The sequence below is a fragment of the Poecilia reticulata genome, chromosome 2 (genome assembly GCF_904066995.2).
Source record: "Poecilia reticulata chromosome 2, P_reticulata-male-v2, whole genome shotgun sequence".
In the NCBI taxonomy this organism is placed as follows: domain Eukaryota; kingdom Metazoa; phylum Chordata; class Actinopteri; order Cyprinodontiformes; family Poeciliidae; genus Poecilia; species Poecilia reticulata.
The window spans coordinates 4,383,146-4,397,053 of NC_088831.1; the positions used below are offsets into that span (position 1 = coordinate 4,383,146).

The 13,908-nt window shown below is 37.6% G+C and overlaps 1 protein-coding gene across 2 annotated transcripts in view; it reads right to left on the reverse strand.

The window, feature by feature from the left end:
• LOC103473799 (inactive dipeptidyl peptidase 10) overlaps nucleotides 1-13,908 on the reverse strand; it is a 52,728-nt gene that overhangs the window by 19,032 nt on the left and 19,788 nt on the right. For both annotated transcript variants that reach the window (XM_008424307.3, XM_008424317.3), the window contains exons 2-5: nucleotides 11,588-11,702; nucleotides 11,401-11,496; nucleotides 3,321-3,415; nucleotides 1,641-1,715 (exon numbers count right to left, since the gene is read on the reverse strand). In XM_008424307.3, the coding sequence (XP_008422529.1) occupies nucleotides 1,641-1,715; nucleotides 3,321-3,415; nucleotides 11,401-11,496; nucleotides 11,588-11,702 (381 nt within the window). The remainder of the gene's footprint in view (nucleotides 1-1,640; nucleotides 1,716-3,320; nucleotides 3,416-11,400; nucleotides 11,497-11,587; nucleotides 11,703-13,908) is intronic.

Below are 13,908 nucleotides of genomic sequence, written 5' to 3' on the forward strand. Positions count from 1 at the left end.
CCTGCTCGGTCCAGGTGGTACAATTTGTTCTCAGAGGGAACTGCAAGAACTCATGAGAGGAGCAACGGATTTATTCAGCCCTCAAAAAACCAAATTATCAGAGCAACCCTTCGCCAAAGCAGAAAAATCACTTGTCAGAGAAAAGAAGCCAGCAAATATGAATAGAGACATCACAGCCGGGTGGTGTGTGTGTTCTTGTTTTTATCACGTCATGGGGACCTCCTTATGGGGGCCAAATTTTAGGTCCCCATGACGTGACTGAGTAAACAGATTGATTTAAAAAAAAAAAGACAAAAATGTGGTTCATTGTTTGAATTTATTAATAACGGAGTATGAAACGGAGTGCATAAAAGACTCTAAAAGTGTAAACATTTGTGCAAATATTTAGCTAACTAATATTCAACACTACAGTTTTGGAACAGTTTTAAGACAGCTCTATATATTTGTTTATCCAACTCTTTCAACTACAGTTATTTTGTAATAAAAAATCATTCAACCACCAGGGGGTTCTTTCACAGGAAGTGACTCATAGGAAGTCAAAATTGGAAATCAACGAAGAAAGCGCTAATTTTAATTTAGAACAAACACATGCTAGCAGCAGGCACTATGGAGAAATTTCTTCAAACTCTTGAAATTTTCTATGGAAAAGAAAGATTTTTCCTGGGGGTTCTGGGTTTGATCAGATGATGAACTCTCATAGAGAAGCCCTGGGGTTTCAGCCATCCCCAATTTTACAACATTCAGACTGTCAGTTGGCACACAGCAGCCTCATGAACATAGGGGTGACCTTTTGATCCCCCAAAATAGATCTTACCTCAGGAACCATAAGTTGTACTTGGATGACTAAGAATGCAAAGGAATCAGCACTAAAATCATCAGTGTAAGTGAACTCACTTACAATGATGTTCCAGGTCCCAGGGGTACCAACAACACAAATTTGGTGGCATTATGAATTTCCAGCGCATAGTGTCACTGGACATTATGCATTATGCACATGGACAATGGATAGAGTGTATCATCCAGTGCAGTGCACTGCATTGCCAGTGCATACTGAATTTTGCAGTGTGGTGTGCACTGGATTGTCCAGTGCATCTGATGTGTTTCTTAGAAACTTAATGAGTTCTCATGAAGCATTGTCCAGACAGGTTGATGACCCTACTTTTGAAATTGAGTTATTTGAAGCTGTGTATAAGGTAATACAGCTATACATATTGTACAATATTATTTATGAGTCTATAGAACCACTAGAAATGTGGTCCCCACAAATGATGAAAAAAAATTGGTCCTCATTCCCCAGTAAAACCAGTCTGTGTGTGTGTGTGTGTGTGCGTGTGTGTGTGTGTGTGTGTGTGTGTGTGTGTGTGTGTGTGTGTGTGTGTGTGTGTGTGTGTGTGTGTGTGTGTGTGTGTGTGTGTGTGTGTGTGTGTATGCATATGAGTGATGGCAGCACTGGGTATTTCAAGGGAATACAATGGAAATCTGGTAGGATATAAAACAAAAGGTGAGAAGAATGGCTGATGACACCCAGGATGAATTGCAACCAAAGCTGGTGTGATTATAATGATAAAAAAAAAACTAAACACCAGCTGTTATGCTTGGAACCTTTTATTTATAGAAATCAGCTTTAATTTGAAGCTCACCTGTTTGACATCGTATGCGAAGAGTGCATACTTCAGATCTGGAGAGAGTGAATATTTTGCCACCTTGAAAGACACCTAGAGGTAAAGAGGCGATAATTAAAAATGGGTTTAAGTGGGATGAATTATGTCAGACTCACAAAAAAAGATTTCACTACAGTGTAATGCTCAAAACTATTCATCAAACTTCAAAGACTTGGATCTCATCATTAAAGATGAATTGTCTGAATAGTAGTGGAAAGATGAAAGAAAAATAAGATTCACAAAAGTTATACAATGGGGTTGACTATTGGGAAAGGTAGAAATATTAGCTTTTAGACATGCCATTCTTTTAATAAAATCTAAATAAAATCATGCAAGATTTTCAAAATTGACAATTTACACCCTTATGCTTGGAGAGATGTCCATCTCATTTCCTGACAGGAATAAAAAATGAAAATAAGATGGTAGACAAGGATGGAAGAGTTGAACAAAGGCAGGTAGAATGAAGGACGAAAGGACTTTAGGGAATAAAGGAGGCAACCAAATAGAGGCACAAAGAGGAGAGAAGAAAATGTGGGTGGAAGTAAAGTACAGACATGGAAAAGACGGGAAGAACAGGCAGACGAGAACACATAAGCACAAAAAAACAAGGGAGAAAAAATGATGGAAGGAAAGAAAACACTAGAAAAGAGAGAAGTATTGTCGGCCATTTTTTATGTGTATTGATAATTTTTAACAATGACACTCGATACCATCGTACCGATAACAATGGTATTGATATACCATCGATTGTATTTATGTTTTTTGGTTATCAACAATGTTTTTGTTGTTTCATCAACAATACACAGCGTTATATCCCAGTAGTGACAAATAGATCTGTACCTAAAGACAGGATACATATTTATGATGTGTTCAGAGAGATCCTGATGTGTTTCTGAGGTTTAGTTCTTAGTTTATATAAATCAAGAGGAACAAGTTCAGACATATTTCCATCTGTTGCGTCAGTTTCTGAAACAAAACGTCATCTTTTCTCTAAAAGTCCTACAGCTTTGAGGAAACGGGAGCAAGCTGCAACACTGGCTCGAACGCTAACCTCCAGTCGTCATCAAAGCGGGCTTTAAAGCTTTTCAGTGATTCTCGGTGAAACGTGGGTGAGACGATGACAAAAATGGACTGATTTGCTTCAGCGCACAAGGATTATGGAACAGCAACAGGATTAACACGATGCCAGCAGAAAACGGCTAAATTTAACAGGAAACATCAATTATTCACTTGAGCTGCAGCTCAGGGTGTGAATGTATATTCCTGAAGGTAACGCAGATGCAACTATTGTGGAATATCTGGCAAAGTTTGAGGTGAGATTGTTAAAAGTTTTCTTGGTTTCATTCTTGAGAACATGCTAAATAAATCTCATTTTAAAGCCATACAATTAGTTAAACTAATAATATACATAAATCAATATCTTCCATCCTCCATTTGTGTTTTTTCCACTATTACTCCAAGATTTAATGCAATTTCTCATTTCTTAATACAGTAAAACTGTTACAAAACTGCTCCAGCCTGCATGAAATCAACTTTTTGGTAGTTAAAACTCAAAGTGTTATTGATCCCAGTTGAAGTTTCTGCACGACAGCGGCTAAAGAGCCTTTTTTTAGTCTTGAAAATGTGAAGAAATGAGTAATAAGAGCGGTAATAACTTACAAACGTAGTGTTCTTCAAGATGACCTCTGTCTCGTTCAGGGCGAAGTTGAACCTGACGACGTCACCATCTCTGTTTCTGTACACCACCTCTGAGTCTGAGAGCAAAAGCAAAGAAATATATCAGGAAATAAAATACAAAAGGAACGATTAAGTCCAAATAAAACAACGTAGCCTAAATTTGTGCTTTGAATGGTTACCTAGACTTATGGTCTCTATAGACAGAAGTGATATACTTCAAATTGTTGTACCGGACAACCCTTCTCAGATTGCAACAATTTCTTCTCCATTTTGGCATTGTTAAAACTCACCTGTAACTTTCTGATATTACTCCCCCATTATTTACATCATAAGTTCTCCCTGAGGGGCATAGCTGTTAGTTTTCCTCTTAAAAAGGGTTTGCTGTGTATCAACGTATGTTTTTGACTTTCCTTATCAATTTTTTTATGTTCTCAGGTGCATATATCTTTCTGTCCTGGCATTGCTTTGAGAAAAATTTGGTTCCAATATAATTTTTTTTGTGTGTGTTTTTTTTTTCACACTTCACTGTTTCCAGATCCTGAAATGTTTTGTTGCATCTGACAAAAGGTAACCAATGAATGCTTCCAAACAAATGACATCAAAAGTGCAAAATGCTCACCTTAATTTCATGAACAATTTGCAACAGTACGGTAATAATTTAATAATAAAAATCAGCGAGAATAATTAAAAACACATTATGAAAATCAGCGCCCACCAGATAATAGGAGTTATTCACTACAAAGAGTCCACCACTCTGATTTCACATTGAAGTGTTGATTCAGAGCTTTTTTATTTTCTTTTACCTTCTGCTTGGACTGGCCTCTCTGTCCATTATAGGTTCAAACAGCAACACACACACACAATGTCCTGGATCTTTCTCATTACGGTCCGGTCCTGGCTGCAACCAGCAGCGAGAGGCTAATGATATGCAGGGAATAAAGAATGGCTGCTTCATACAGCTGAATAGGTCATGTTCATGTCTTTTTGAGAGAGAAAAAAACTGCAGATTTGTGGGGGGGGGTTTATCAGTCTGTTTAATTTACAAAACAAGAGCTGAAAGTGCAAAGTCTCTGAGTTTTTCATAACAGTTCCATTGAATCCCAACAATGTATATCTTCATAAAGTCAGTTTAGGTCAATAAAAAGTCTTTACATTTTTTTTTATATTTTCTAAATATGCCCACCTTATCGCCTGTGCATTTAAATACACAGCAAATTTTAAAAAGTGTTTTTTAAGCTAGCTTTACATCGTTTTTGCAAACGTCTTTTAGTGCCCGAAATCCCAACCTGCATTCTTCCACTCATATTTCACGCTGAACCGTTTAATACACACTGAAACGGGGATTAGTTTTTAAATTCCCCGAGTCATTTTCTGTCATTCTAATCCAGAAGCAGCCCCAGCCAGGCCTTTCTTCGCCTTGCCTCCTTTTGGAATCTCGGATCTCATTTCGAAATGAATTTGTAGCTGATTGCGGCTGAGAGAAATCACTCTCCTGCCACGCAAAGGGTTCAGGCTGGGCGTGTGCACTAATGCAGTTGGAAAAAGAAATCCAAATGTGGATCCACATTTCTCAGTAAGTCAACTGGCAGCGAGGGTTATGTGAAGGACACCTCAAATTTAAATGTGCAGGGAAATTAGAGTGTTTTTAGGCTAGCTGTGCATCGTTTTTACAAAATCCTAAATGGTGCATTTTCTCTTGTAAATCAAGCAAGCTTTGTGTCTGCATTCAACTTTGTTTCCCTGTTGATGAGCCTGTTTGAGTTGTGTTGACAGATTCATTATCCTTGGTAATTGAGCTTTTTCAGCAGATCTTTTAAGGCGACCTGTTTCTGCTCCAAACTGGTACAGGAATTAAGTCGTCCTTAATTTGTTCGCACTATAAGGTGTTTTACCACTTACAGACTTCTTCTGCTAACATTTGTCACACTAAAATTTGTCAGATTATCAAAAACAATAATAGTATCAGAGAGGCTCCATGGCATAATCGCCTGTTTAGGATCTTGCAGTAATATCTCAGACTTAAAAGTGAAGGATGAAACTTTAAGAAGAAATGGTTATTTTTACATATTTGTGAAAACTGTCCCCGTGTTGTGACAGTATAACATGAAATAAAAAAATAATAATAATCTAAATCCACCGCCTCTTCCCTGTAGTCCTACAGCCATATGCAGAAGTGCACTGCTTGGTCAGAAACAACCAATCAGAGAAAGGAGGAGGGTCTTAGTGCTGTCAATCATACTCGTGTAAGCTCTAGTCAAACTAATGGCGGAGAAAAAAGTTACCATTACAGAAAAACTGTTTCTCCATCATCATCGGTGGCTGTGCTAACTAGCTAACATGAAGCTTTTGTATGAGTTGTTGATGCGCAGTGGGAGTCATTTCTGTAGGACAACATACTTATTAGATTTTTGTGCAACAATAAACCTGCAGAAATCATGTTTATTGCTGTGTTGCAAGAAGCTTTTAGTGTGAAAATAACTATTTTCACTTTTTTTTGGAAAGGTTAGCTTTTAACATGTTATCAGCAGGTGGAGCTGTTCAAGCAATCTAACAGCAGACTGATATAAAACAGAGGAAGTCAGTTATTTACCGATAATATTTATATTTCCTTTCAGCCTTTCAGCACCATGAACAATGGTGTATCAGCGAAACATCCCACAATTCTCTGTTGCATCATGGTCAACCTCTGACATTCCCCAAAACAAGTTGGCTAGTGTTGGCTTTTCATATTAGCAGTGGTTACCAACTGAGAGCTAGCCTCAAAATATTTGCATAAAATTCCACAAAATTGTTGATGGTATTGCACCTGAAAGTACTTACTATAAGGTGTTTTGTCCTTTATATTACATCTCACATTACAATGTAATGTGAGATGTGGCCATCTCACATTAAGAACTTTAAAGTGAGATGTCCAGCTAGAGTGATGAAGGTTTCGGGCTCATTAAATTCTGCTCAGGTAGTTTGATAATTATAGGACTCACTGTTTCTGCATTTGCTGAGGTTTTTCTAGTGGATTTACAGTTTCCTGTTTGTCGTCCTGCATAGGCGTCTGGATTTTTCCCCCTTTGTTCTTGGCTAAATCCAATGTAATGTATTCGGAGCAAAAAAATTTAAACTTCATGAATAAATCACTCATACACAATTCAGGGGTTAGTCTGAAAATGCACATCACACAGCGATTATACCGTTCCCGTGGAAACATCAGATCACCGTAGCATCCATAATGCTGATAAGCAGGGAAACAAAGCGTTCGTTTTCAACTCTGCTTTAGTTTGATCTGTCTAATAGGTGTTGAATCAGATTCCGATGCAAACCGAGAAGAGGGTTTTTCATTCTAACCTTTACAATAAGCTGCCTTTGTTCAGTCGTTTCCAAATTGTTTTGGTTTGAACTTTATCACCAAGCCGGTACAGTATGAGAGGAAGCTGCTGCGTTTTCAGGTTGAATTTCCTCCAATATCAACTCCTGGCGGCTGCTTCTCGCTTGTGAATAATCCTTCTCTGTGTTGATTTTTTTGAACTTTAAAAACCTTCCCTGGTTGTGCAGCTATAACAGTTGTTTATCTACGGTCATTGCTTTTGTGTGTCCACTCTGTAATCATGTTACCAAAACGCCAATTTTCACAGGAGTGATGACACTGTTTTCATAAGCAGCACCTTTTTTCCCCTTTTCACACTTTAATCCTATATAAAACCAGGTATGTTAAGTTTCTACAAACACTATTATTTGTAGAAATTATTTTCTTATTAGAATAATGTGGAGGAGCGCATCAATAATCCCAACTGCGACCAAGAGCGAGGACAGTCTTGTTAACAGTATAAATTCAGCAAATAAGAAGGCAGAACTTCCTGCAAACCTTCACAATAAGAGCCTTACATGTAAATAAACTGTAAACTGAAAATTGTCGTGAGTTCAGACTGAAGACTGTCCATCACATCATTTGATGAATTTAATAAAGGACGGTTGTTAAATCCAATAATATATTTGGCAACTACCCTTTACTAATAATTAATATGAATAAAAATGCTATACAATATTAACAGTACTTGTAATATGATGTTGATGACAACATTTATGTGAAGATCAGATCAGAAGATTTGCTGCAAACCAAATCTTAGTTTTGCTCGTTTCCGAGCAGCACTGATGTGAAACATTAATTCTAATAATGTTCAACTCTTGAAAAAAATTTTTTTTTTTATTAAGACTGAACTCTGCAAGCTTCAATCTCCCAGCTTGACTCTCTTTCTATGATTACGTTTTCAAAGCCCAGCTTGGACGCTTCCACACTGGAGATGCTTTACGCTTGGTTTCCTACAATTTATGAACAGCCATTTGAAGAAACGTAAGAAATCATTTCATACGCGTCCCCCTGTTCTGTTAAATGTCGGCGCGGCCACCGCTGAGACCCAACTCTGATGGCGAAAATAAGTCTGAGGTTGTCAAGAAATGCAATTTCCATCGGAGGCCTGCTCGGAATTAGAGCTGCAGTGAAGTCGGAGCCGGAGCCACGTCGTCTGCACCGCCTCTCGGCTTTCATCACACCTGATGGAAACTACTTTTACAGCATCAGGCTGCAATTCCCCCCATTTCATCATCAATCTCAATAACGCAGCTAATGTGACAGCTGACCCTGTGGGGCTGAAAACAAATCATCACAGCGGTGCAAACAGCTCCAGTCGGGCTTCCTGCGGTTTGGACGGAAGACAAACTAAAAAAAAAAACAAAAAAAAACTAATACATTCATGGTGATATTATTTCTGATGAAATAAGAACGCATGTCTGAAGTCTAGGAACAAAATGACTTTTGTGTTAGTGGTAGACATACTTTTCTTACTTAAACAAGTGAACTTCTTGATGAACTGGTCCGCATGCAAACCGCTAAATGTTTTGCCTTAAAATAGATGTTTGGATTCAGAATAGACATTATCAAAAATGTATAGAGATCAACTTTTACAGCTGCATGTAGCCAGGTGGTCACTTTGTGATTTGTCTGCTTTGTTGTCAGAAAGGGTAATAAGTTTGGAGTTTTGATAGAAAAGTTACCCTATTTTTAATTGCAGAAAGCTTGTGCAAATGTTTCTACCACACTTTTTCCTTCCACTGAACTTTCCACCAGTATCTTTGGGTACAGACCGTCGACAACAAGTTTTTTCATTTTTTTAAAATATCTACAGTTTTATAGAAATTTGATTGTTGGTTTTTGTTATCACATTTTCTACCAGTTTTTTCTTCCACTTAACTTTCCATCAATATGCTTGGATACAGCATGCCGTGAACAGCAAGCTGTTTTTAATCAGTGACTCTTTAGATTACAACATCTCTGCAATGTAAAATTTCTGGATGAAGCGTGCTCTTTTTATTTGTCTGATGCAATATTTAGTATTTTGGTTTTAGCTGTCAAGATGTCAACATAATGAGCTAAATCTTTAAAAAAAAGGGACGCAGTGATTTTCTACTAATTGTCAACAGTACAATTGCTGGATAACAAGGTCCAAGGGTAGCAGGTCAGGAAAAAGTTTTAAGGAAGTAGGCTAGTTATGCTAGCTTGACTTTGACAATCTTAACATGTAGATGTGCTGTGGAATTCGGTGTGTTTTGGTTCAGTTGACAAATATTGCATTTTTTTGTGTGAGAACTGTTAACGTAATGTGTTTTTTGTGTTGAATCCTGATAACACTAGTGGAGCTGTCGGTTGCCATGGCAACGGATCTGTGCAGAGTGTAGCTGACGCAGAGCGATGACAAAACGATGAATGTGAGTGTTTTTAAGTTGTTCAACTGGTTTTATGTGTTATTTTGCCTTTGCTGTGGTGCTCTGCAGCAAATTAATAATACCTACATCTCCAGTTCTACTGCGGCAGTTTGTTTATTTTTTTATTTTTTTTTTTATTAAGGGGTTTAAAAAGAATAGTCTTCTTGCCCTTCAGCTTTGTGTGCATGCATGAAATTTCTGGATGTAAACAATAAAATGAAACGTGTCTATTTGAGCTTTTTATGGCTGTTTAATTTCAATGAACATGTGTAGTTGAATTAACTTACAGTTTTTTAGACTGAATAAGATTTCATATAAGTAGACTTGTCCAGCTTGTTTAATAAAGTGCCTTTACATGAGTTATTTTCTTTACAAATTGGCTCTGCATTAATATAAGCTGAACTGAACAAAGTCAAGTAAATGTGCCACATAAAACCACAATTTTAAATACAAATAGAGGGACAATTTTAAATCAACAACAGAGTTGGCAATAGACAAAATATTGAAAAACAGCAGCGAGAGCTTCAGAAACTCCAGAGAGATGATGAAAATCTAGCATCCCAGGCTGCAACTGGTTGAATTCGGTCAGTCGTGACATTAAAATGTAGATCCACGGGAAATTAGCCCTCATAAATATATTTACCAACACACCAGAGTGTGTCAGAGGCTCAACCATCCAATAACAAGAAGCCACAGGCTACAGAACTAGTCATTAGTATTATCTCCCTGTGAAAGGGAAGGACTCAGCAGGCGCTGGATCTTTTGTGTCCCTTTCAGAGCAACAAGGGAATCTTTCCTCACTGTCCTGCGCTTTCCACCTTCCCCTCACCTTCTGTCACCTTAGCCAGTCTTCACAGAGGTGCGACGGATATATTTAGCCATCAACGTGTCTGAACTCGCTACAAAGACAATAATTTAGCTGTCAAGTTGTCAAAGAAAAAAAAATCCTGCTGCCGTTCTTTAAATTCTTCTCTTTCTCCAATAGTTTATTGTCCGTTTCCCCTTTTCTTAAACGAGAATTTTTTTTTTTTTAGAGATTAACACAATTTCTCAGTGCTGTAGGGGGAGCCGGTTAAACAAAATGTTGGAAATTCATCCCCAATATGAGCGAGGGAAGGAGAACTTGATATAGATAAAGGTCGAAAATATGATCTCGAGGCGTCGGCAACGTGGCCTGGAGGCAAGCTGAGGTAAGGAGGGTTCATTGTGATGCAAACCAGAAACGTGTTTGCAGCACTTCTACTGATCCCTGACAGTCTGGATCCCTTTGTTCTGAGCTTCACCTGGACGCTTCAGGCACCAAGGAAGCTCTTTTGCACACTGTCATAGAAATATCGTGCATCAACAGATTCTTTTTTTTTATGAATGCCATTATTAACTTCTCTCTTCACAGAAGTTAATAATGTTACATTTTAACCCCTCAAAAGCCAGTTTTTTGCTATTAAAATTGTCAATTTTCTGCACATTTCATTCACTTTAGTCCCAAGAATTGCCGATATTTCTATTACAAATGTACACAAAACTTTGTCAATATTCTGCGAATGTCAAAAAGAGCAACAATTTTGCAGTTGTGGTGTTTCCTTTTAATAAGAAACACAACTGAATTCACGCGTGAATATGTTTGCTTACGTCATCGTCCTCCAACCACTTCCTGTCGCCGTTGTCATCATGGTTTGCGCCAGCGGCAACATCCAGTTGTTGATCATGAGACTTGTGCGATTAGAAAAAAGTGTTTCTATTGTGGTTTTGCAAAATAAAACAATTAAAATACGGGTAAAAATAAACACCTCATCTTGGCACCGAAAGACGAGAGTTTTGTGGGAATTGGTGTATTTCCTTTGAGTGAATTTATGTTTGACATGTCAAATTTCACAACTATATTGTCTATAGAGATGAAGCTACTAACTAGCTCTTATTGATGTTAGAGAACCTCAAAAAGTCGTAGATTCCAAGACAAAACAAATAATTACATATATTTGCCATAATCAGAGTTTATTTTACACCTTTAAACTTAATTACAAAATTAACAGCGACATAATTTTCTGGTTTAAACTTGTAATTCTGTTGTTAATATTAAAATTTAAGGCTTTTAAATAAATACTGCAATTATGTAGAGATAAAATCTCCAGGGTAATTTGGAACAAAGGAAAAGATTTTTTTTAAAAGGCAAAATCGACTTAAAAAACACAGGATGGCCAAAGTCTGAATCTGGAAAAAGCGAGAAAAACTAAAGGAAGGTCCATCAGAACCACAACCGGGGCTGAACATTTTAATTCCAATTTTCAGAGTTGGCTTGAAGCCTAAAACTCACCACTGATCCACCGGGCTTCCGGGTCGTGAATCTGGAACTCGGGTTTGAACAGATCCGCCACGGTCAGCTTGGACTTGCTGCTTTCTGGAGGCTCAGCTGGGAGGAAAACAAAACGCTGCGTTTCAGCTTAATGTAAAAACACTTAACTGCTGACTAGGCAATCTGAATAAGATGAATTTTAACGTACTGGGTGTGAGGACGACTACGGACAAGGTGATGAGCGAGCAGACCACCACTATAACCAGGAGAGAGATGGCGATGCCCTTCCAGTTCCTCTGTGGGGGGCTGACGTCCACAAACTCCTGCAAACCCAGTAAAAAAAAAAAACACAAATAAAAATCAACAGAAAACAAATCTATATCAATGGCATCTAAACCCCAACGGTCAGAAACATCCATCTGTCTGGCTATGAGAGTTTTCTTCATTTTCAGTTTATTATACCTGAAGAGCTGTTGTGTTTAAATATCACTCTGTGAATAAATCAGTTATTTTATATAATTTACGGGAAAAAAAACTTCCAGATGGAAGACCGGGTATTGCTTTGGAGCCATTAAACCACAAGATAAAAGCAAATGCAGCGTAATCATCATGTCTAGACAAAAGATTGTCTACAGAAAGAGCTGCTTTTTTTTTTTTGCTTTAAATTATATAACCTAAGATTTTGAATGAATGCTTTCAACTCTTATTTGAAGAAAAAAAGCCGTAGCAATCTTCCACAAGGAAGATTTAACCTGCAGTCACAACTCCTAAAAGGAAAAAAAAGAAAGAAAGAAAAATGGACAAAAGGATGCAGGCTTTCGGTTTAACCTCACATTCTGAAGCGGAAACTGAGCAAAGACGTGAGGTCAGGCGCGTTCGGCAGGGGGCCGTAACCGGCACCTGACACACGGATGCCGAGGAAGGAAGGGAAGCTTCATTATGTTTGAAAGTATGTAGCTGTCATATGGTAAAATGTTAAGTATTAACTACTAGTGGACTCTTAGGTTTGTTTTAGGAACCTCAAGAAAACTGCAGCACATTTTTAATTATTGTTTTCCCTCAAAAGGGAAATTAAATAGTGTCAAAATAGTCTTAAAGAGATATAATGGTGGTAAAATGAAAGGAATTCTCAAAAGTATAAAATAACAAATACAGGTAACACTTTATTTGAAGGGGGGCGAATAAACTGTCATGACACTTTCATAAACATGACATAACACATGACATGAACATGAATAAGCCTTCATGAATATTTATGACTGTTGTCATAAAGTGACATTCGGTAAATTATGACACTTTTAATACAAAGTTGACATTATTCAAAATGTCTTTGTTATGACAACTTGACATTAACCAAGAAATCATTACTGTTTAAACTTTACCTTTAATAACATAAAGATACCTAATTTTTAAAGTGCAATCAGTAATACTTTTATAACAAATTTATATCAGTAATGATTTCTTGGTTAAATTAGCTTCAAAATGAAAAGGGGGAAGTGAGGTTAGACCACAGCTGGCTGCCGCTCCAGCCACAGACTGCTCCAGGCTACCATTTCAGTACAAACAGCAGCTAAAGCGACATCGGTTATCAATGATCTTTTGTTTTTTTTATTTCCATGCACCCCAGGATATTTTTTTAAATTGAAATACTATGGAAAATCTAATTGTATTTATCTGTACAAACCCTCTGTACGAGTCTCTGCCACCAGTATTCTGCATTTAGTCACCTGATTTTCAAACCATAATTTTCATTTTAAATGAGCTCCTTTTATTATTTGATGACTTCCAACTTCAGATCGTTAACTCGATTTGTAACATTTAATTAAGAATGCTCAAAAAAAGAAAAAAAAGTTCAAATGATTCACTAGAACGTGCGTAATCAGTCAGGTTCGACTGAGGTCTGAAACGATATCAAACGATCCAAACCAATTCAAAATCCTGTTGACCTCCTCACCTGTGATGGCGCTGCAGCAAGAACTACTGACGCAAATGACACAAAAACACCCAAAGACGACTTTCTTAACAAAAGGGAAACAAAAAAAAAAATGGAGTTGCCATTTTTCTTTTCTCCATCCGTTCTCCTCCGTCAGCTTTGTACTCCGGTGTACCTGTGTGTTGAAGAGGCCGCCTGTTGATTAGTTTGAGCACTGATGACACTGATTGTGACTGGAGGCTTGTTTATCAGTCAAGCATGAACACAGACACTAATACTTAAAAGTCCGACCATTCTGCCAACACTCCACTATTTGAGAAGTACTAATGTAAGGGGGAAAATTTGGGAAAAAGGACGGAAATTGAGGTCTAAAGTGGTTATTCGATGACGGACGTGCTCATGCATTAAGAGTGATTACGGAGTTGAGAGCAGAAGAGTCTCTCTTCCCCATGCTGAGGGTAATTGAGGCTCTTCTAACAGCACTTGGTGTTGCGACAATACAACATCCCAATAATTGTTTTTTTTTGCCTTTTATTTCCATTTCTAAGAGCCTGGAGTCACAGCTGTAACCATGAACACTAACTACTTTATTTAAC